Consider the following 25,827-nt stretch of genomic DNA (forward strand, 5'->3'; position numbering starts at 1 on the left):
ATGACACAGCACATGACAGTATTGCACATATGACACAGCACATGACAGAATAAGTACACATGACACACACATGACAGAAGGTACATGATATGACACAGCACATGACAGAAGGTACACATATGACACAGCACATGATACAGAAGGCACACATATGACACAGCACATGACAGAATAAGTACACATATGACATGTTAATACGACAGAAGGTACAACATATGACAATAAGTTAATACGACAGAAGGTACACATATGACACAGTTACGATTAGAAGGTACTAATATATGACACAGCATATGACAGAAGGCACATATGACACAGCATGACATAGCTGCATACATAAGACATACACATGACAGAAGGCACACATATGACACAGCATATTATTGTAGTTAAAAACATATGACACAAGCACATGACAGAAGGTACACATATGACACACACAGCACATATGACACAACACATATGATACAATACATGACACAAGCACATATGACACAACCAACACATATGACACAACACATGACACACAGCACATATGACACACACATGACACATATGACACAGGGATTCTCAACCTACCATATCAGAGACTTGGACTCTGAATCTGAACCCTCTCTTGTGGGTCGGGTTTTCATAATCAAGTGGCACTCTGGCACTGAGGTCTCCTCCCAGAGTGCCATTCTCATGTGGCACCACCCTGAACATGTGCCACCCTCGTCCGCTGCCTGGCACTACCTGTGGGGGGGGAGGGGGGAGAGGTTGGTGTTAGTATGTGGCACTCATGATGATATTACTACAACCAAATACAACCAAAACCAACCAAAACCAACGAAAAACCAACCAAATAACCAACCAAACCAACCAAAAACCAACCAAAACCAACCAACCCAACCAAACCCAACAACCCAACCAAAACCAACCAAAACCAACCAAAACCAACCAAACCCAACCAAAACCTACACCAACCCAACCAAAAACCAACCAAAACCAACCAAACCCACCCAACCCAACCAAACCCACCCAAACCCAACCAAACCAACCAAAACCCACCCAACCCAACCAAAACCAACCCAAAACCCAACCAAAACCAACCAAACCACCCAACCCAAACCAACCAAAACCAACCAAACCCAACCAAACCAAACCAAAACCAACCAAACACAACCAAAACCAACCAAAACCCAACCAAACCCAACCAAAACCAACCAAACCAACCAAAACCTAACCAAAACCAACCAAAAACCAACCAAACCAACCAAAACCCAACCAAAAACCAACCAAAACCCAACCAAACCCAACCAAAAACCAAACCAAACCAACCAAACCTAACCAAAACCAACCAAAACCCAACCAAAAACCAACCAAACCAACCAAAACCAACCAAAACCCAACCAAAACCAACCAAACCCAACCAAACCCAACCAAACCAACCAAAACCCAACCAAACCAACCAAACCCAACCAAACCCAACCAAACCCACCAAACCCAACCAAACCCAAAACCCCACCAACCAAACCAAAAACCAACCAAAACCAACCAAACCACCCAACCCAACCAAAACCTACCCAAACCCAACCAAACTCAACCAAACCTACCCAACCCAACCAAAACCTACCAAACCCAACCAAAACCAACCAAACCAACCAAAACCCAACCAAACCAACCAAAACCCAACCAAACCAACCAAAACCCAACCAAAACCCAACCAAAACCAACCAAAAACCAACCAAACCAACCAAACCCAACCAAAACCAACCAAACCCAACCAAACCCAACCAAAACCAACCAAAACCCAACCAAACCAACCAAAACCCAACCAAACCCAACCAAAACCAACCAAACCAACCAAACCCAACCAAAACCAACCAAACCAACCAAACCAACCAAACCCAACCAAACCAACCAAAACCAACCAAACCCAACCAAAACCAAACCAAACCAAACCAAACCCAACCAAACCAAACCAAAACCAACCAAACCCAACCAAACCCAACCAAACCTACCAAACCCAACTAAACCCAACCAAACCCAACCAAAAACCAACCAAAACCAACCAAAACCCAACCAAAACCAACCAAACCAACCAAACCCAACCAAACCCAACCAAAACCAACCAAAACCCAACCAAACCAACCAAAACCAACCAAAACCCAACCAAACCAACCAAAACCAACCAAACCCAACCCAACCCAACCAAACCAACCAAAACCCAACCAAACCAACCAAACCAACCAAACCCAACCAAACCCAACCAAACCTACCCAACCCAACCAAAACCAACCAAACCCAACCAAAACCAACCAAAACCAACCAAACCCAACCAAACCCAACCAAAAACCTACCCAACCCAACCAAAAACCAACCCAACCCAACCAAAAACCAACCAAACCCCAACCAAAACCTCCACCCAACCCAACCAAACCAACCCAACCCAACCAAAACCAACCAAACCCAACCAAAACCAACCAAAACCCAACCAAAACCCACCAACCCAACCAAACCAACCCAACCCAACCAAAACCAACCAAACCCAACCAAAACCAACCCAACCCAACCAAAACCAACCCAACCCAACCAAAACCAACCCAACCCAACCAAACCAACCCAACCCAACCAAAACCAACCAAACCCAACCAAAACCTACCCAACCCAACCAAACCAACCCAACCCAACCAAAACCAACCAACCCAACCAAAACCACCCAACCCAACCAAACCTACCAACCCAACCAAAAACCAACCAACCCAACCAAAACCTACCCAACCCAAACCAACCCAACCCAACCAAAACCAACCCAACCCAACCAAAAACCAACCAAACCCAACCAAACCTACCAAACCCAACCAAAACCAACCCAACCCAACCAAAACCTACCCAACCCAACCAAACAAACCCAACCCAACCTAACCCAACAAAAACCTACCCAACCCAACAAAACCAACAAAACCAACCAAAACCTCCAACAACCAAAACACAACCCAACAAAACCAACCCACCCAACCTAACCCAACCAAACCTACCCAACCCAACAAAACCAACCAAAACACAAAACCACCAACCCAACCAAAACTACCCAACCAACCCTAACCAACCAAAACCACCAAACCTAACCCCAAACCAACCAAACCCAACCAAAACCTAACCTACCCAACCCAAACCTAACCTAACCCCTTACTATGCGGAGAGATGAGAAGCGCTGTTCTACACCCTACAGCAGACATTTACCCTCTTATTCTACACTACTTCGCCATCAACTTCCTTCTCTACTGCGTCACCGGGCAGAACTTCCGTCGGGCGGTGGGTGGCTTGTGTGTCACCGCCCGACGACGCTTCCCGACCACCACCCACCACCACCATCGTTCGGCCGCCCACAGGTCACGGGAGTTACCAGGATGCCACCCTGTCCACTTTTGAACGCAATCACCAGGTGAGTCACGTTAATTGCAGGTGGGTGACGCTAATTGCAGGTGGGTGACGCTAATTGCAGGTGGGTGACGCTAATTGCAGGTGGGTGACGCTAATTGCAGGTGGGTGACGCTAATTGCAGGTGAGTCACGCTAATTGCAGGTGGGTGACGCTAATTGCAGGTGGGTGACGCTAATTCAGGTGGGTGACGCTAATTGCAGGTGGGTGACGCTAATGCAGGTGGGTGACGCTAATTGCAGGTGGGTGACGCTATTGCAGGTGGGTGACGCTAATGCAGGTGGTGACGCTAATGCAGGTGGGTGACGCTAGTCGGGTGACGCGCTAATGCAGGTGGGTGACGCTAATGCAGGTGGGTGACGCTAATGCAGGTGGGTGACGCTAATGCAGGTGGGTCACGCTATTGCAGGTGGGTCACGCTAATTGCAGGTGGGTGACGCTAATGCAGGTGGGTGACGCTAATGCAGGTGGGTGACGCTAATTGCAGGTGGGTGACGCTATTGCAGGTGGGTGACGCTAATTGCGGTGGTGACGCTAATTGCAGGTGGGTGACGCTAATTGCAGGTGGGTGACGCTAATTGCAGGTGGGTGACGCTAATAACAGGTGGGTGACGCTATTGCACCTGTGTTTACTATAAGTCTTTGTGGGTCCATGAGTCTTGGGAAGTCTTCTGTGAGTCTTTGGTGAGTTTGTGTGAGTCTGTGAGTCTTTTGTGAGTCTTTGTGGGCTTGAGTCTTGAGTCTTTGTGAGTCTGTGAGTCTTTTGTGAGTCTTTGTGGGTCTTGGCGAGTCTTTGTGAGTCTTTGTGGAGTCTTTGTGGGGCTTGGGAGTCTTTTGTGAGTCTTGGGGAGTATATTGTGAGTCTTTGTGAGTCTTGGGGAGTCTTGGGGAGTATTTTGAGAGTCTTTATGAGTTTTGTGAGTCTGGGTCATAGGGTACTATAAAATGTTCCAATATTACGAGGAGCCAAAAATGTGTGAAGAGAGAGAGAGAGAATGTAATGTCCTATGTATGTATGTATCCTAACCTATGTGTATCCTAACCTAACCTAACCTAACCTATACAATACAGCAGCCATTAGACCATCTTTCCTGGATCCGCCCCCCGGCCCATATTTATGTCACTTACCGCACAATGAACTTATTTCCCGAGCCTCTAATAAATTTCCACGTTTTCTTCCTCCTTTTTTATTCAACAATTTTACTTCCCACTTTTCCTGCAGATTTTTCCTGCACTTTTTTACTTTTCCTACTTTTTCCTGCACTTTTCCCCTGCACTTCCTTTGCACTTTTTGTTAACTACCCCAAGTGTTTTCTTCCTTTACTTCCGGTAATTTCTTTTATTTCCGTAAATTCCCAATCTCAAACGTAATAAAACTGTCGCAGTAAAAGGAAGTATTTCATTATGTTTATTTATTTAAGAAGTTAATCATTATACTAAATTATATTCTAATAAAATAATAAGTTAATAAATAATAACTAAAATAAACAAGAAAAAAATACTGTATAAAACAAAGTGAAATAAATTGACTTAAACAAATAATAATAATAATAATCCTTCATTAGAAACTTCAGAGGAAAACTGGTTTGGTTTAGTAGTAGTGTCAGGTTAGGTCAGGTCAGGTCAGGTCAGGTCAGGTCAGGTTAGTGTTAGGTTAGTTAAATATGGGTAAAATATTTGGTTAATTTCCAGTTAGATTTGAGTACGGATTATTAATAGCTTGAAAACAGAGAGAGAGAGAGAGAGAGAGTGTTTGGGATCTGTCTCTCTCCTCTCTCTCTCTCCCTCCTCTCCTCTCTCTCTCCCTCCCTCTCATATTTTAAATCTCCACCCCACTCGTGTCACTTCATCCTTCCTTCCTCACCTCACCCGTCCATCACCCTCTCACCATGTTATCACACGCCCTCCTCCTCAACTACCCTCCTGTCACCACTCTCCTTCACCCCTAACCTAACCCCACCTACCCTAACCTAACCCCACCTAACCCTAACCTAACCCCACCTAACCTAACCTAACCCCACCTAACCTAACCTAACCTAACCTGACCTGACCTGACCTGACCAGACCAGACCTGACCTGACACATTATTAGGGTTAAACCATAGCCTATTATTTAACTCTTTGATGTCCAACAAAACTGGGCCCAATAAACCTGGGGTCTATTAGACTTGGGGCCCAATAAACCTGGGGTCTATTAGACTTGGGGCCCAATAAACCTGGGGTCTATTAGACTTGGGGCCCAATAAACCTGGGGTCTATTAGACTTGGGGCCCAATAAACCTGGGGTCTATTAGACTTGGGGCCCAATAAACCTGGGGTCTATTAGACTTGGGGCCCAATAAACCTGGGGTCTATTAGACTTGGGGCCCAATAAACCTGGGGTCTATTAGACTTGGGGTCCAATAAACCTGGGGCCCAATAAACCTGGGGTCTATTAGACTATGTTGAACTGGCCTGTAGTATGACCTTCTCCCCACCTAGTTATTATATTTGTATCACTTATATTATTGGTCAATCAAGTGACCCATATCACCAATTATATGTAACTGTATATTGTCACCCTTCTGGCTGTCATGATCTTTCAATAAACCGTTAATTATTATTATTATTATAATTATTTTTATTATTAGTTATTATTATTATTATTATTGTTGTTGTTGTTGTTGTTGTTATTGTTGTTGTTGTCATGTGACTCTCCTCCAGGTTCGGTCATGCTCAACATACAGCTCTGGGAAGGGCCTCAACATCAGGACACCGCCTCTCAGCACCCTCCTGATGCCCTCCACCCACAACCAGGCCCCTCCACCCACGCCTCGCCCACGTCTAATGGCCTCAACACCACCGTACATAACGAGGAGGAGGACTCGTTCTGATTGGCTGCAAGATCTCGTCCACGTCAATAAGATTATTACTATGGCTCATTAGATCTGGGGCTCATCCTGGGGTCCATTAGATCTAGGACCCTTTAAATCTAGGGGCCTATTAGATCTGGGGCTCATCCTGGGGTCCATTAGATCTAGGACCCTTTAAATCTAGGGGCCTATTAGATCTGGGGCTCATCCTGGGGTCCATTAGATCTAGGACCCTTTAAATATAGGAGCCTATTAGATCTGGGGCTCATCCTGGGGTCCATTAGATCTAGGACCCTTTAAATGTAGGGGCCTATTAGATCTGGGGCTCATCCTGGGGTCCATTAGAACTGGGGCCCATTAGAACTGGGGCCCATTAGATCTCTGGGGCTCAACCTGGGAGCCCATTAGATCTGGGGACCCCATTAGATCTGGGGCCCATTAGAACTGGGGCCCATTAGAACCTGAGGAGCCCATTAGATCTGGGTACGTAGATCTAAGGGCCATTAGATCCTAAGGGCCCATTAGAACTGGGACCCATTAGAACTGGGGCCCATTAGATCTGGGGCTCATTAGATCTGGGGCCCATTAGATCTGGGGCCTATTTGATCTGGGGCCCATTGGGATATGGTAAAGGGTAATCAAATTATAAACCAGCTATTGTAGTGTTAGTTTAAGGTGCTTCAACTACCACCAGGGTTGTTAAGCACCGTTCACTAGGCCTTAGGCTTAGGTGCTTCAACTACCACCAGGGTTGTTAAGCACCGTTCACTAGGCCTTAGGCTTTGGTGCTTCAACTACCACCAGGGTTGTTAAGCACCGTTCACTAGGCCTTAGGCTTAGGTGCTTCAACTACCACCAGGGTTGTTAAGCACCGTTCGCTAGGCCTTAGGTTTAGGTGCTTCAACTACCACCAGGGTTGTTAAGCACCGTTCGCTAGGCCTTAGGTTTAGGTGCTTCACTTCTACACCGGGTTGTTAAGCGCCGTTCGTCAAACCTTAGGTTTAGGTATTAACTTTACCACCAGGGTTATTAAGCACCATTCGCTAAACCTTAGTTTGGGTGCTTCAACTACCACCTGGGTTGTTAGCACCATTAGCTTCAAACCTTGGTTTCAGAATGCTTCAACTACCACCAGGGTTGTTAAGCACCGTTCGCTATGCCTTAGGTTTAGGTGCTTCAACTACCACCAGGGTTGTTAAGCACCGTTCGCTAGGCCTTAGGTTTAGGTGCTTCAACTACCACCAGGGTTGTTAAGCACCGTTCACTAGGCCTTAGGTTTAGGTGCTTCAACTACCACCAGGGTTGTTAAGCACCGTTCGCTAGGCCTTAGGTTTAGGTGCTTCAACTACCACCAGGGTTGTTAAGCACCGTTCACTAGGCCTTAGGTTAAGTTATCAGTGTTAAGTGTCAACAGAAAACAATTTATAAATAATAAAAATATAAATAAAATAATCGTAACTATATAAAATAATATGATGTCAAAAAAAATGTATTGTAGAATTATTTACTGGACGATTATGTATGATGTCTAAGGGTCCGCCCGTCTGTCCTACTGGGCCCCATACAAGTTAAACCTAGCTTAACTTAACCCAGTAATGTTTAAACTAACCCCAACAGAATTTATATCAACCTAACCCAACCTAACCCAACCCAACCTAACCTAACCTAACCTAACCTAACCTAACCTAACCCAACCCAACCTAACCTAACCCAACCCAACCCAACCTAACCTAACCTAACCACTTCATCTGGGGCCCATTAGGATTTCATCTCTAGTCATCTTATCACTTAGTAATGGGTGTCATGTCATGTTATGTCATGTCAAGGCACAAACTATATGCCACATGTCACATTAAAACACTGATTAATTTCACGTCATTTTATCTACAGACAGACAGACAGACAATGGGCCCCAGTCATATAGGGCCTGGGTCTCATCGGGCCCCATCCCTAACAGCTGCTTATCCCATCCCAACCACTATAATCAGGGGCCTGTATGAACTGGGGCCCAAGTAGACTAATGGCTACAGGTAGAACCATTTAGGGGCCCAGATGACCAGCCAATCTGTATTTAAATACCTGTGTGTGTGTGTGTGTGTGTGTGTGTGTGTGTGTGTGTGTGTGTGTGTGTGTGTGTGTCTGTGTGTGTGTCTGTGTGTGTGTGTAATGTCTGTCTGTCTGTGTGTGTGTGTGTGTGTACATGAGTGTAGTAAACCTGTGTAGTGTAAATAAAGAAAACAAAATCTTTCATTGTTTACATTTCCTGTTTACATGTGTTTGTTTCTTTGTTTGTTTGATTATTATTTACTTAAACAGAGCTGAGGGAGAGAGATGTTAGGTTAGTTAGGTTAGGTTGGTTTGGTTAACGCAGTTAGTGTGTTAGTGAGGTTAACGTTAGGTTATGTTGAAGAAGTTAGGTTATCTTAGGTTGTTAAGTTAGGTTTGGTCAGGTTAGGTCGGGTTAAGCTAGGTTGGGGCTAACGCTAGGTTGCCAAATGCAGGTCGGGTTAACGCCAGGTTAGGTTAACGCTAGGTTGTTAACGCTTAGGTTCGGGTTAACGCTTAGGTCGGGTTAACGCTAGGTTGAAGTACCAGGTCGGGTTAACGCCAGGTCGGCATCTACGGTCGGGTTAACGCTAGGTCAAGTTAACGCAGGGCTGGGTTAACGCTAGGTCAGGTTAACGCTAGGTTGGTAACGCTAGGTCGGGTTAACGCGTAGGCTGGGTTAACGCCAGGTCGGGTTAACGCTAGGTTAGGTTAACGCTAGGTCGGGTTAACGCCAGGTTAACGCCAGGTCGGGTTAACGCTAGGTCAAGCAACGCGGTAGAGAGCATGCACTTCAGCATCACCAACAAGAGGGGTGGCGGCGCAAGAACCTCTTGTCCAGTACCTGCAGCAGCTGGAGCCGTCTCATGTATGGAGGCTCTCGGCAGCCTGTGTAGCAGGTGACGTTCATGATGGCCGTGTAGTGATCACATGAGTACTCCCCTGTAGTGATGGGGTAAACTTATTACTGAAAGGTTAATTATTTCACTGCTGACATAACCTAATCTAAACTAACACAACCTAACCTAACCACCATTAACCAAGCCAAATGTTAACCTAATCCAAACTAACACAACCTAACCTAACCTAACCCACCATTAACAAAGCCAAATGTTAACCTAACCTAATCTAAACTAACACAACCTAACCTAACCCACCATTAACCAAGCCAAATGTTAACCTAACCTAATCTAAACTAACACAACTCCAACCCACCATTAACCAAGCCAAATGTTAACCTAACCTAATCTAAACTAACACAACCTAACCTAACCCACCATTAACCAAGCCAAATGTTAACCTAACCTAATCTAAACTAACAACCCAACCTAACACAACCCACCATTAACCAAGCCAAATGTTAACCTAACCTAATCTAAACTAACACAACTCAACCTAACCCACCATTAACCGCCAAATGTTAACCCAACCAACCTAACCCACCACTAACCTAACCTAGCCCCAGAACAAAGCTACGGGTGGCAGTCGAGAAGAAACTGCCCTGGGCGATAGAAAACTGTATGTGAAGTAATTTATCTTTGCAGAATTCAATTTAGATACAGCACTACATCCTGTACCTGTAGCATAGTGAAAAAAACTACATATCACTACAACACCATAACACTATAAGTACAACACTATAACACCTCCACAGCACTATAACTACAACACTATAACACACAGTAAAATAATGTCCCACTCTGAAATATACTGTTTATAAGTGGAAGAGAAACCACAAGAGATTAGGTTAGGTTAGGGTTAGATAGGTTAGGTTAGGTCAGCTGGGTTTGGTTAGGCTGGGTTAGGTAAAAAGTACATATTGAGACACGGCCATGTAGGGAAAATAATTGTGACTACCTATTGTGTTAGTTACTCCAGTGTCCACAACGTAATTAATATGTTGTTGGCATCGACTGGCAATTCCTGACCCACTACTGAGTAGTGTGGATTTAAACCGTTATCCGCCCTCATCTTAAGTGGATACAGTATAGCCAGCAACTTTAATAATACCTTAGACATTTTGGGTATTTGCATATATTAGGTGTCATCCGAATAATCAGGTCCAAATTAAATATCCGCAAATTATCCGGGTGTACTGTGGCAGCAGTGGCAAGACTTAGTTTTTATGGTGACAAAAACAAAATTGAAAAAAATCAAATAAAAAAATCCTGAAGGCTTTAATTTTTTACGTTGAGGAAAAAAGTAAGAAAAAAATTAAAAAATATATAAATTATAAACAAATAATTATGGTAAAATATATAAACTTTTTCACCAATATGTTTGAATTATTATTTTTCCACCTGTATGTATGTATGTATGTATGTACAGTATGTATGTATGTGTGTGTGTATGTTACATTGTCATAGACCAACTGTTCCTGACACCTCATTAACCTGTATTGTTGCTGCTGAATTGCCTCTACCTGCCTCTCCTCCCCCTGTATGGCATCTCTTCCCGTATGTGCAGATGTATATATGTACGCATGCAGGAATTAGTAACACACACACCCTGACTCACCTCAGAGGACCCTAGTGGAGAAGACGCCACTCACCTGGCGGAGAGAAGATGGTGGCCAGGGCGTTGAAGCACCCATCGGCAACCTCTGGGGTGGCGGTATAGCAGCGGTCGCACCACCCAGTCCAGGGACGGCCCCAGAGTCAGGGTTAAACCCAGCAGTATCAGATTGTTTCCTGAGCCAGCCCGTGAGATCTGAGGATACCATGATGGCGTATGATCACCACCTGAGTGTTCTTTATACATGTTATTTCTTATTCATGTATGTATATATACGGGGATATACAGTTGTTCACACACACACACACACACACACACACACACACACACACACACACACACACACACACAAACACACACACACACACACACACACACACACTATGCCTCAGGACAGACGTAATGTTGCTGTACGTTCATAAACACAAGAGTTTTATTATGCTGATGACCAAATATATCAGAGCTTTATTATCATTTATACAGCCTAGAAAGCCTAATGATGTGTGTGTGTGTGTGTGTGTGTATACATTTGTGTGTATAGATATATTTGTGCATTTGTGTGGTGTACAGTTAGCATGCCTGCCTCACAAGTGATCGTGTTCTGGGTAATGGTTAGCCAGTGCAGTTGATGAGTTGTCCGTCTTCCTGGACTATTCCTTAACACTGGGTCACGAGCTCGTTAACTTAGGGGGTGGTTGTGTTGGTGACAGCTTTACACCTTAAACACTGGGTTAGGTTATACAGATAAGGTTAAGTACAGATTAGGTTAAGTACGGGTTAGGTTAAACGGGTTAGGTTAAGTGTTATAAATGTTAAGTACGGGTTAGGTTTACATATATTGTTAGGTTAGGTTAGGCTATTCTATGTTGATTTAAGTTAGGTTAGGTTAGGAACTGAGTCTATCAGGAGACTGGCAGTGGTGGAGGAAGGACTCTGTATAAGTTCACCACAGAATAATATCATCAGGTAACATAATAAAGGTGTTTTGTCCCATAACAGATTGGTCACGGTAATCATGTTAAGGCCACGTCCGTCCTAGCTCACGGTAAATAAACCAAACCTTCATACTATCCTGCCTCTACATACCATCCTGCCTCTACATACCATCCTGCCCCCACATACCATCCTGCCTCTACATACTCATCCTGCCCCTACATACCATCCTGCCCCTACATACCATCCCGCCTCCACATACCATCCTGCCCCCACATACCATCCGCCCCTACATACTATCCTGCCCCTACATACTATCCCCTCCCTACATACCATCCCTGCCCAACATACCATCCTGCCTCTACATACTCATCCCTGCCCCCACATACCATCCCGCTCTACATACCATCTGCCCCACATACCATCCTGCCCCACATACCATCCTGCCCCTCACACACTATCCCTGCCCCACATACCATCCTGCCCCTACACACCATCCCGCCCCACACTATCCCGCCCTACATACCATCCTGCCTCTACATACCATCCTGCCCCCACACACCATCCCGCCCCCACATACCATCCTGCCCCACATACCATCCTGCCTCACATACCATCCCCTCTACACACCATCCTGCCCCTCACATACCATCCTGCTCTACATACCATCCTGCCCCTACATACCATCCTGCCCTCTACATACTATCCTGCCTCAACATACCATCCTCTCCCTACATACTATCCTGCCCCTACATACTATCCTGCCCCTACATACCATCCCTGCCTCAACACATACCATCCGCCTCTACATACCATCCTGCCCCTACATACTATCCTGCCCCTACATACCATCCTGCCCCTACATACTATCCTGCCTCTCGTTAAATCATGTCGTTCAACCCTTGGCCAATGAGAGGCTCTGAAGGATGGTGATTTAATGGAATGGCATTGTGTGGATCAATCACCAATCACCTAAGCTTAAAATGGTGGATATAATGGACTTAAAGCTTAAATTGGTGGATATAATGGGCGTTAAAGCTTAAATTGGTGGATAATGAGTTTAAAGCTTAAATTGGTAGATATAATGGGTTTAAAGCTTAAATTGATGTATAAAATAGGCTTCAAGCTTCAACTACCATTCAATTGGGTGTGTCCACTGTTACCAATATAAACCAAGTGTGTCTGGTAGTGAACATCACAAGGCCCTCTGGTAATGTGGGTACTTGGGTGGTGTGGGTACTTGTGGTGTGGGTACTTGGGTGGTGGGCACTTAGGTGGTGTGGGTACTTGGGTGGTGTGGGTACTTGGGTGGTGTGGTACTTGGGTGGTGTGGATACTTGGGTGGTGTGGGTACTTGGGTGGTGGCACTTGAGTGGTGTGGATACTTGAGTGGTGTGGATACTTGGGTGGTGTGGGTACTTGAGTGGTGGGCACTTGGGTGGTGTGGCACTTGGGTGGTGTGGGTATTGATGGTGTGGATACTTGGGTGGTGTGGGTACTTGGGTGGTGTGGGCACTTGAGTGGTGTGGCTACTTGAGTGGTGTGTGGCTACTTGGGTGGTGTGGGCACTTGAGTGGTGTGGCTACTTGAGTGGTGTGGCTACTTGGGTGGTGTGGGTACTTGAGTGGTGTGGGTACTGGGTGTGGGTACTTGGGTGGTGTGGGTACTTGGGTGGTGGATACTTGGGTGGTGTGGGTACTTGGTGGTGGGCATTTGAGTGGTGTGGCTACTTGATGGTGTGGCTACTTGGGTGGTGTGGGTACTTGAGTGGTGTGGGTACTTGGGTGGTGTGGGTACTTGGGTGGTGTGGGTACTTGGGTGGTGTGGGTACTTGAGTGGGTGTGGGTACTTGGGTGTGGATACTTGGGTGGTGTGGATACTGTGGTGTGGATACTTGGGTGGTGTGGATTGGGTGTGGGTACTTGGGTGGTGATTTAATATACGTTCCTTGGATACTACACACATATACAGACATATGTATGTATATTTACTGTGTGTGTCTGTTTCTGCCTATCTGTACACACACACACAACAACCACCACCACCACCACCACACCACACACACAACAACAACCATCACCACCACACAACAACAACAACTATTTAAAAAACTAAAAACAATTTACATTATTAGAAAAAGTATTATATTTTCTTATCATTAAACACTAAAATAAATCCAGTGTTTTATACTTTCATTCATCCTAAAATAAATAAATAAATAAATAAAAATAAACGGAAGAATATTGTTTTTCTTAGTGACGTCTCAATGTTAGTCCAATGGTTCTATAGGGACACTTCAAACACTGACGAACACTCCAAACACTGACGTAACACTCCAAACACTGATGTAACACTCAAACACTGATGTAACACTTCAAACACTGACGTAACACTTCAAAACACTGATGTAACACTCCAAACACTGATGTAACACTCCAAACACTGACGTAACACTCCAAACACTGATGTAACATCAAACACTGACGTAACACTCCAAACACTGACGTAACACTCCAAACACTGATGTAACACTCCAAACACTGATGTAACACTTCAAACACTGACGTAACACTTCAAACACTGATGTAACACTCAAACACTGATAACACTCCAAACACTGACGTAACACTCCAAACACTGATGTAACACTCCAAACACTGACGTAACACTCCAAACACTGACGTAACACTCAAACACTGACGTAACACTTCAAACACTGACGTAACACTCCAAACACTGACGTAACACTCCAAACACTGATGTAACACTCCAAACACTGAGTAACACTCAAACACTGACGAACACTCCAAACACTGACGTAACACTCAAACACTGACGTAACACTTCAAACACTGACGAACACTCCAAACACTGACGTAACACTCCAAACACTGATGTAACACTCAAACACTGACGAACACTCCAAACACTGACGTAACACTCCAAACACTGATGTAACACTCCAAACATGAGTAACACTCCAAACACTGACGTAACACTCCAAACACTGACGAACACTCCAAACACTGACGTAACACTTCAAACACTGACGAACACTCCAAACACTGATGTAACACTCCAAACACTGACGAACACTCCAAACACTGACGTAACACCCAAACACTGACGTAACACTCCAAACACTGATGTAATACTCCAAACACTGACGTAACACTCCAAACACTGACGAACACTCCAAACATTGACGTAACACTCCAAACACTGAAGTAACACTCCAAACACTGATGTAACACTCCAAACACTGACGTAACACTCCAAACACTGACGTAACACTCCAAACACTGATGTAATACTCCAAACACTGACGTAACACTCCAAACACTTGACGTAACACTCCAAACATTGACTTAACACTCCAAACACTGAAGTAACACTCCAAACACACAGAAGATGACTACAGGTTTAAGACTTACCAGAGGAAAATATGGATAAAAATTAAAGCAGTTTAGTTTAGTATTTCAATGGCGAAAAGAACGGGTAAAAGTAGTGAAAGAAGCGGGTAAAAGAAGCGAAAGAAAGGGTAAAAGTAGCGAAAGAAGCGGGTAAAAGTAGTGAAAGAAGGGTAAAAGTGAAGAAGAAGCGGGTAAAAGTAGCAAAAGAAGCGGTAAAAGAAGGAAGAAGGTAAAAGTAGTGAAAGAAGTGGTAAAAGAAAAGAAGCGGTAAAAGTAGAAGAAAGAAGCGGTAAAAGAAGAAAAAGAAGGTAAAGTGGAAGAAAAGAAGGTAAAAGAGCTTAAAGAAGGGTAAAAGAAGGAAAAGAAGCGGTAAAAAGATGAAGAAGCGGGTAAAAGTAGTAAAGAAGCGAGTAAAAGTAGCGAAAGAAGGGTAAAAGTAGCGAAAGAAGCGGTAAAAGAAGGAAGAAGGTAAAAGAAGGAAAAGCGGGTAAAAGTAGCGAAAGAAGCGGGTAAAAGTAGCGAAAGAAGCGGGTAAAAGTAGCGAAAGAAGCGGGTAAAAGTAGCGAAAGAAGCGTGTAAAAGTAGCGAAAGAAGCGGGTAAAAGTAGCGAAAGAAGCGGGTAAACATAGCGAAGGGACACACATACATGCACGCACACACATATACTAAACCCATACACAAATTGACATTAAACACACACACACAACACTAAGCTCCACACACACACAACACACACACAACACTAAACCACACACAACACACACGACACTAAGCCACACACACACAAACACAAAACTAAACTAAGCTCCAAACACACACACACAACACTAAGCTCCACATACACACACACACACACGACACTAAGCTACACACACACGACACTAGCTACACACACACACAACACACGACAAAGCAACACACACACACCGCGACACTAAGCTACACACACACACACACAACCACGACAAAGCAACACACACACACAACTTACCGACAAACAACACACACACACACAACTTACTACGACAAAAGCAACACACACACACCACATTTGCTAAGCTACACACACACACCACGACATAAGCTACACACACACACACACAACACCACGACAAAGCAACACACACACACACACGACACTAAGCTACACACACACACACACATGCTAAGCTACACACACACATGTACACAAACAACACACACACACACACGACACTAAGCTACACACACACACACACGACACTAAGCTGTTTACACACAACACACGACAAAAGCAACACACACACAACACACGACAAACCAACACACACACACTGACACGACAAGCAACACACAACACACTACAAATCAACACACACAACACTCTCACTTACCTTATTCTTAATCTTGTGAGTGCAATGTGGAAGGGGGGAGAGACAGAGAGAGAAAAGACATATAAAAACATAATCCTCCAAGAAAATAATTATATACATACATGCAACGACGAACTGACAGACACCAGTATAATTATAATGCTTCTTCCTCCTCTCTGGACACTTTACACACTTATAATGCTCCCCAAGACACTTTACACACTTATAATGCTCCCCAAGACACTTTACACACTTATTATGCTCCCCTAAGACACTTTACACACTTATAATGCTCCCCTAAGACACTTTACACACTTATAATGCTCCCCAAAGACACTTTACACACTTATAATGCTCCCCTAAGACACTTTACACACTTATAATGCTCCATAAGACACTTTACACACTTATTATGCTCCCCTAAGACACTTTACACACTTATAATGCTCCCCTAAGACACTTTACACACCCACAAGGCCAGTATGTTAGATATATACACTTGAGAGGGTCAGCCGGCTATTTTTCCGGCAATGGAGACGATATATATGATACGAGACTATTTTAACCACTTCAGGTATACACATCTGTTTTAACCAGTTCAGGTATACACATCTGTTTTAACCAGTTCAGGTATATATATTTAACAGGATATATTAGGCAGTTTTTGAGTTATATTAGAGAGGCAGACGGCCAGTGTGATCATGTCCAAGTATACCCTCAATAGGCTCCCTGGCCCATTAAGTGGTAAGAATAACTGAGGTCAGTTCGCCTCTCGTCCTCAACCACAAACCCGGGGATTCAGACTCACGAATCCAATACATTTACGGCTTCGGGTTCACGAATCTGAATCTCTGGGTTCGTGTTTAGCAGTTGACTGTAGGGTCTCCCAACCATGAACCAATAACCAACAGGAAAGATCTCTATCCAATCAGCCGCTGCACACCATCAACCACACTGAATGGGGGTTATAAAAATAATAATTTGCCTTACATCGTGAAGTCAAAACAGCGGCCCTAGTCTTGCATACTGGCTTGTGGGTGCACCATATACAGTGAAACCTCGATATAACAAACTTTCATATATAATTCATTAAATGGGGGTTTCACATCTAACAGAACCTCGATATAAAGGATCTTTCTCTCCACGTAGTCCATTAAATAGACGTTTCACCAACTCCTACTAACTTCTTATATACACATGTTAACAGCGACGTTCATATTAACTACAAGAGTATGAATGTTAGTTTTGTTAATAACTAGAGTACTGTATTGAAGAAAAAGCAAATACAATAACCATATGCCATTATAAAATCCCTGTTCATAATATTAGTACAGTAATATACAATGTGAACTTATGACTACATTAATGTGATGTTTCTCCACTTCACACAGTCATAAAAAATCACAGCTTCCACTATAAACAGAGAAGAGTATATTCACACAACCCGCATCTTAACTACAGGTAATTATCTGCCTAAAACGATGTATAGTTTGATAATAGTAAGATACAGTTGGTTATTAATCTACCGTGAATTGTTAATTATTACGCCAAAAGAAATATGGAAGTTCACACCTGCATGGCTATTTATTTTATATTTATTCGTAAACTTGCGGTCAGGTGTTGGTGTGGTGTTGAGTCAGTTATTTAGCCTAGAGTCAGGTGCTGGTGTGGTGTTGAGTCAGTTATTTAGCCTAGAGTCAGGCACTGGTGTTGTGTGTGTGTGTGTTCGTTGGTCTGAGTGCGAGATGTCATGCGCCCAGTGTTCATGGTGACTCACTTATTGTTTACATTTATATAATTTAAGTGTATCGTAAAACAATGGTCATGTCGTCAGTACAGTGCTCTCAATATATCTCTGGGTCGTCTGAGTGAACCCTGAAGAGTGTTGACATACCTGGTTCAGTACACCTGCCCTAATGATTACCCCACACAAGTTAAACATAGACTAAACATACCTTTTCATCATGAGAGCCCAGAAGAGCATCGAGCCACTGATATATGTGGCCGTCATCAGCCAGCAGTTGTGGGTCAAAGGAGGGACCGCAACACAGTACAGCGCTGGAGGCATGCAGGGCACACAGCTCAAACTCAGACGGTTGACGATTCCCCGAGTCTGGACTCTGGCGGAAGAGAAGAATGACTTGGGTGAACGTCAGATCACTCACATCAACAAACACTCAATCATATGTTTCCAATACTCTTAAATGTCAACACACTGAGACATAAGATGGCTGCAATCATGAACCACTGAAGAGTCTCATTACTCTGTTACGTCTTCATCGCCCTCGACTTAGACTGTACAATATAGTTTAGAAGAATTATCGACTTACCTTAAACCCAAACGGTGCGCCAAACACGCCGCTCCACGAGGCAAACAGATAGAACAGCCCCTTACGTAAGCTTCGGGGAATGAGCGTCTGTCTTTGTTCCACTGACAAGAAGAAATAAATAAATATTAATAACACAGATTCTCAAATATTAACTCTAAAATACCAGCAAATATCAGTGGAAGTTATGTATAGGGACGGCTGCCATCATGAGTGGAGGTTAGCTGTAGGGACGGCTGCCATCATGAGTGGAAAAGCTACCAATCACAAAATACCCTCGAAAAATCCACCAATCACAGAGAATACTCACACGAGAAACTACCAATCAGCTTGCGGACAAAATGGCAGAAGTGGGTCTTGATCTGCAGCAGTGTATTGTCCTTGTCATTCTCACTCTCCAGGTAGACCCTCGCGCCGTCCATGTACTCGAGGTAACGCTTCAGCAGGGCGCCAGTGTCCCCATCAATAACGCTTTCACTACAAGAGAGAGACAAAGTATGAGTTAAATCACCTACTTTCACTAGACAGTTCAGGGGAGAGAGGGAAAGTATCCATTAAATCACCTACTTTCACTTGACAGTTTAGGGGAAGGTTGAGAAAGTATACATTAAACCACCTACTTTCACTAGGTGGTTTGAGGGAGGGTTGAGACTGTACCCCAAACACCAGTAATAATAATGTGTTACCTAAGAGCAAAAGTGCCTTGTTCAGCTATCATCTCGAACAGCTTGACGAGAGTGACCCTGAGGGCATCCCTACGACGCCTACGACGCATGTTCTCCTGCTTCCGGTCGATGCTCTCACGTATGTAAGGGAAGAGCTCCTCCATCAAGTCACTGTGAACCAAAACGTCCGAGTAATTAAGATTCTATTAACGTAAATAAGGAGTTTAAATAATGATAGAAGTCGCATGATATATTAGGTTGTTTATAAAATGAGGCACATATTATTAGCCCTAACCTAACCCCACTCAATTTAACCTAACCTAACTTAATTTAACCCATGCTAACCTAACCTAACTCAATTTAACCCATGGTAACCTAACCTAACTCAATTTAACCCATGGTAACCTAACCTAACTCAATTTAACTGAATCTAATCACAAAGACTAGAGGCTGACGGGATGAAGAGCCATTAAGATTTCCCTGTAATCCTATTGGTCACATTAAGGTAATTGAGGCATGTGGACCAACTAACCCCTGAAGCTGACCTCAATGCCCAACCCTGTCAACGTAATTCCCGACGAGTGAGAAACAAAACCCTGAGAATGCATCATCATCATCATCACCACCACCACCACCATCACCACCACCACCACCATCACCACCACCACCACCACCACGACTCACCTCAGAGCAAAATGATTTATTTTCCCCAGGGCGAGAGTAACGGCCTCACGCATGTCCGTACTCTCGCATCGGAGGAGAGGAACCAGGAGCTTGTAGAGGCAGAGCGGAGACACGGAGTAACCGGGGTATGGCCGCTCTCCGCCTTTATCGCCGCCCGCCCCACTGTCCGGAGACGACCTGAAGAACCGAACGTATTAACACATCGACATAACAGCCTGGGGTCAGACGCCGCCGGATTAAACTAAAACCTTCGAAGCTTAAAAATAAATAACGTACGGTGAAAAAAAGAGCATAAATAAGCACTACAGAACTTATAACTTCCGTAACAAAACGTATTAATAAATTCTCGGGATTTGTGTGACATTTTGACGTCCTTTTCTCTCCACTATAGTCTGGAGCATGATCCACACCTAACTGACCCTGGCTATAATGGACTTTCATCTCTTTACATGCTCTACAATATGTCCACAGTGCTATACAATATGTCCACAGTGCTATACAACATGTCCACAGTGCTATACAATATGTCCACAGTGCTATACAACATGTCCACAGTGCTATACAATATGTCCACAGTGCTATACAATATGTCCACAGTGCTATACAACATGTCCACAGTGCTATACAATATGTCCACAGTGCTATACAATATGTCCACAGTGCTATACAATATGTCCAGAGTGCTATACAGTATGTTAGGTTGGATTGGGTTAGTTGTAATAATGCGCAGTAAACATTCAGTAGAGGACACACCAGTTTACCCAATGTTTACGTTAGATCGAGCATTAGTTTCTCCTGCTACACTGACCGACATCAACAGAAGGCCAACAGTCACGACCAATAGCTTGCGTACACGAGTTGGCATACACGTGAGACTTGCGTACACGAGTTTGCGTACGCGTGAGACCTACCCTAGGCTGATATCCGGAGAAGCACATCTGATGACCGGCGTCTTGGTGATGGCCGGTACTACACGACAAGCTAGCACGACGTAATTCCTCCAAAGGTTCATGTAAACATCGCGTTCACTGATGGGTTTCTTCACTTGGCTTGCACTGCGAAGTAGAGATGCTCGATTGTCATTTGGAGGCCTGTAAAATGGAGTCACGGGTTTATACACGCACAGAGTATATACACACATACACATGGTTTACACACGTACACATACACACGAGTTTATATACAGACATACGAGACAAAACATTGGGTTGATTCTGAAAGCTATGACATGTAAATGACTGCATAAGCATAATATGTTTTATACACTCACCAAGAAATATACTGTAGTCCTTTCTCCCATCTATGAGCTCTGAGATTAATGAACCCTGAGATTAATGAACCCTGAGATTAATGAACCCTGAGACTAATGAACCCTGAGATTAATGAACCCTGAGATTAATGAACCCTGAGATTAATGAACCCTGAGATTAATGAACCCTGAGACTAATGAACCCTGAGATTAATGAACCCAAAGTCTCAGTGTTCATAGATGGGAGAAAAAAGTCTAATAGGATGTTTCTCAGTGGGTTCACCTATCACACTATATAATACTCACCTGGATTTATAAATCAATAATGTCATAATACTTCAGGGCCATCAAGCATAATAAAAGATGTTAGCCTGAGACCTCCTGTACAGAAGCATTTAGCACCTCTTGCCAATAGCATAAGCCTTTACTCACCACAATTATATGTAGGAACACCACAAGCATTGACTGACTGACACACACACACACACATGTCTTTATTAGCGAGGAAGAGGAAGGTTTTTAAGCGAGGAAGAACATGTACCGCTCAGTGGACGAGTTGACGGTTCTGGGTAAACAAAAGACATACACTCTGCCACGTTCATAGAGTGATACTGTATATAATGTGTTTAAAGTCCTGCTGTAATAGTCGAGATAAGTTTATTTCTCTACAAACAGGGCCGCCATGACGTCACCACCTTCCCCGCAGACGACGCTCTCCAACAAACTCACCGCTGCAGTCGGAGGTAATAGAAAGGATGGCCCAATGATGGATGGCCTCTTCAGTTTTAAGGTGTTTTATATGGTCTAAGTCATGGACATTTGGTAAGTGAAGAAATGTGCAGTTAAGAGCAGCTTCAAACAGAGGTTGGATGGATATATGAGTGATAGGGGTTGGGTGTAAATGGGACTGACCAGTATGGCCCGCTGCAGGTTCCTCCAGTCTTATGTTCTTATGGACATAAAAAACTCCCATGTTCACACCAGCTCAGCCTGGGAGACTTTCTCTTTTTTCTTCAGTTCATTTACAGACTATATCAGAAGATACAAGTTAATTAAGAAGTGATGACATTGTCTAGACTTTGTTTTGATAAGCCTGATGCTAGTTAACATGACAACATAGTGCTGTTATTGTTTTGATGATTCACTAATGAACCACTGGGATATATCATCATTTATATTAATTAATGGGTAAAGTTTACTTTAACTACCATAAGATTTGTATGTTTAGATTCTAGATAGACTGTAGTGGGTAAATGTTAAGTTCTGGTCATCACTGTACAGGTACTTATGACCTACTCAACTTACAACCACCCTGACATACGACCGCCGCAGTCTTACCAAAGTTCTTTCAATTTACATATTTTCGAGTCCCAACGTTAGTGATTGCGCTGTGTACTGACAAAATTTTCGTTTGTATTTCCCTTTAAAATGGCTGGCAAGCTTAAAAGTGAGAGTTTTGTGGTGACGAGAAGAAAAAGAGACACTCATTTTAGATTTTCTATGTATTATTTCCTCATTTTCGGGTTATGACCTGGATTTGGGTCCCTAACCCCGTCGTAAGTCGGGGACTGCCTGTGCTTAGACATGCAGACTATGTAATAATGTTTATTTACAGAGCCAATCAGCCGAGAAGGTTGGACAACAACAGCTGGCTGCCTCCCGTTGGGAAGCTTACCGCAGTCAGTAACGTCACAACCAATCACAGAGCTTTTCACAGTCACGGGACTTTTTACCAACTGTAACCCTTATTTCTGACACTTTTTGGCCCAATTTATTTATAAATATCATCACCATCGTGAATTTAAGCGTCTTCTTTACCCATTGACCGGCCATCTTAGGAAAAAATTCTGACCGTCAACTCGTCCATTGTCTATACCATGGCAAGAAGTGCAGAGAAATTAAGAAAAAAAAAACGCTCAAATATTCCACAAACTAGAACTCTGGTCGACGGGTAAATTACCATACTGCCGTGGGCGGGTCTTTGAGCGCGTGACGAGATTGGTAACTACAATCGCTCGTCAACAACAAATCATAATAAACAGAAGAACAAAGCCCAATTAATCAGCTTGGTATTTGGTACTCACGGTGAACCATTACAGTGGTATACATCACCTATACGTACATAACATACATACATACATCCATCCACACATACATACACATCCACAAGCTAAACATCCAAGCATATTTTCCAGGAGGGTCGATACGCTGGGTCAGAGGTCAGAGGTTATTTTTACAAGGTCATAATATGTGTAGGGAGGTCAGCTTTAGCACATGGCCACCTTACACATGGCCACCTTACACATGGCCATCTTACACATGGCCATCTTACTGTCCCACAAACAAGACTGAAAATAATATTGAAAGGTTATCAAAGGAACATATAAACAAAATGTACAGAGTAAACAAATTTGGTTATGGCAAGTGCAAAATGACTACAGTCTGAATGAAATAACTACAAAATGAACAGAAATAACTACAAAAAGAACAAATTATCTACAAAATGAGCAAAATATCTACAAAATGAACAAATTAACTCCAAAATAAAACAAAATAACTACAAAATGAACAAAAAATCTACATTATTAACAAAAAATAACTACAAAATTAACCAATATAACTATATTAATGAACAAATTAACTACAAAATAAACATCTACATAATTAACAAAAAATAACTACAAAATGAACCAAAATAACTACAAAATATTTACAGGAGTTAAATAACCCAGAACTCTCGTGTTAACCCCAAGACTTACGTGGGGTCGACGATTGAGTAAAGGGAGTTGGCCCGGGTGTAGACGATGGGCCAAGCGTGACCGACGGCCTGAGGACACGACGACAGGACCCGGCCGTGGAAGATGAAGCCGCACAGGACCAACGCCCAGACGTCCTCACAGACCAGATGCTGAGCGCTGACACTCTTCACGCTGCTGTCCTCGAGGTACCCTGTGGTGAACACCCCCCCCCTGGTGGTTATATATAGTACTGAGAGAGAGAGGACAGACAGACAGGACAGATAGATAGATCAAGATACATAAAATCGAGTTGACAAGGATTGACTTTCATTATTTCACCTCAGCGCGCGCACACACACACACACACACACACACACACACTCATCCTCACCTCCCGTCCAGACAGAGGAGCTACGGTCAGCCAGCCACTGGAGGTCGATGTTGGTGGTCGCCGCAACGGCCGATCTCTCACCAGCGGGCAGCAGCGCCAACACCCCGTCCACAACACAACCACACCATCTGGGGGCCGAGGCGTGGCGGCAAGAAATAAGTCAATAAATAAATAAATACATAAATAAATAAGTAGATAAATAAATAAGCAGATAAATAAATAAGTAAATAAATAAATAAATAAATAAATAATAAGTAAATAAAAAACACTATTAATTTATTGGTTTCTGGAGAATAAGTGAATATCATTATGATGGTCAGGTGTGGGACAGTAGCCATTAGGGAAGTTATTGACAGTAGCCATTAGGGAAGTTATTGACAGTAGCCATTAGGGAAGTTATTGACAGTAGCCATTGGGGAAGTTATTGACAGTAGCCATTAGGGAAGTTACTGACAGTAGCCATTAGGGAAGTTATTGACAGTAGCCATTAGGGAAGTTATTGACAGTAGCCATTAGGGAAGTTATTGACAGTAGCCATTAGGGAAGTTACTGACAGTAGCCATTAGGGAAGTTGTTACCTCTCACTCTCTATAAGCTGTCAACTACTTCCCTCACTTGGAATATGAGAATTGGAATTGATTGGAATGTGAGAATTGGAATTGAAGAAATTGGAATTGAAATTGAGAATGTGAGAATTGGAATTGAAGGAAACACTATTTAAAAAGAATTGGAGTTGAGAAAATGGAATTAACAGAGCCCTGGTTTGTGATCTCTCTCTCCCTCTCTCTCGCTCTCTCTCTCTCTCTCTCCAGTCCACAACATAGATAACAGGTTTGGTTAGATCAGGTTAGGTCAGGTCAGGGTAGGTCAGGTCAGGTCAGGGTGGGTCAGGTCAGGTCAGCACTACCCACCTGTCCATAACATCAATAACAGGCTGGTTGACGTCATCCTCTTCACCCAGCTCCTTGGCCAACAGCTTCACCTCCCTCAGTATAGCGACCGCCACCCGCCGAGGAGCCTGCCGACAGCTGCACAACAACACCAGGGCAAAACCTTCGGCCAATCGTAACACATCGCTGTGATCGCCTCTCTGTGGGCCGGAAAACACAGTGAATGGTACGGCGAAACCTCTATTTAGTGGACTATATGAAGGGAAGTTCGTTATATCGAGGGTCTGTTAGATGTAAACCCCCATTTAATGGACTATATGGAGAGGGAAGTTCGCTTTATGGAGGTTTCAC

At 43.6% G+C, this 25,827-nt stretch overlaps 1 protein-coding gene across 1 annotated transcript in view; it reads right to left on the reverse strand.

The window, feature by feature from the left end:
• Positions 1-579: 579 nt before the first annotated feature.
• LOC121876898 (protein furry homolog-like) overlaps positions 580-25,827 on the reverse strand; it is a gene marked incomplete at its 3' end in the record, with an annotated part of 37,946 nt that continues 12,698 nt past the window's right edge. The window contains exons 14-26 of the mRNA XM_042382471.1: positions 25,498-25,676; positions 24,587-24,714; positions 24,217-24,406; positions 21,120-21,299; positions 20,209-20,385; positions 19,546-19,695; positions 19,170-19,336; positions 18,863-18,963; positions 18,488-18,652; positions 16,554-16,565; positions 10,872-11,029; positions 4,057-4,306; positions 580-735 (exon numbers count right to left, since the gene is read on the reverse strand). Coding sequence (XP_042238405.1) covers positions 580-735; positions 4,057-4,306; positions 10,872-11,029; positions 16,554-16,565; positions 18,488-18,652; positions 18,863-18,963; positions 19,170-19,336; positions 19,546-19,695; positions 20,209-20,385; positions 21,120-21,299; positions 24,217-24,406; positions 24,587-24,714; positions 25,498-25,676 — 2,013 coding nt within the window. The remainder of the gene's footprint in view (positions 736-4,056; positions 4,307-10,871; positions 11,030-16,553; positions 16,566-18,487; positions 18,653-18,862; positions 18,964-19,169; positions 19,337-19,545; positions 19,696-20,208; positions 20,386-21,119; positions 21,300-24,216; positions 24,407-24,586; positions 24,715-25,497; positions 25,677-25,827) is intronic.

The sequence above is a fragment of the Homarus americanus genome, unplaced genomic scaffold (assembly GCF_018991925.1).
Source record: "Homarus americanus isolate GMGI-L3 unplaced genomic scaffold, GMGI_Hamer_2.0 scaffold28924, whole genome shotgun sequence".
Taxonomy (NCBI): domain Eukaryota; kingdom Metazoa; phylum Arthropoda; class Malacostraca; order Decapoda; family Nephropidae; genus Homarus; species Homarus americanus.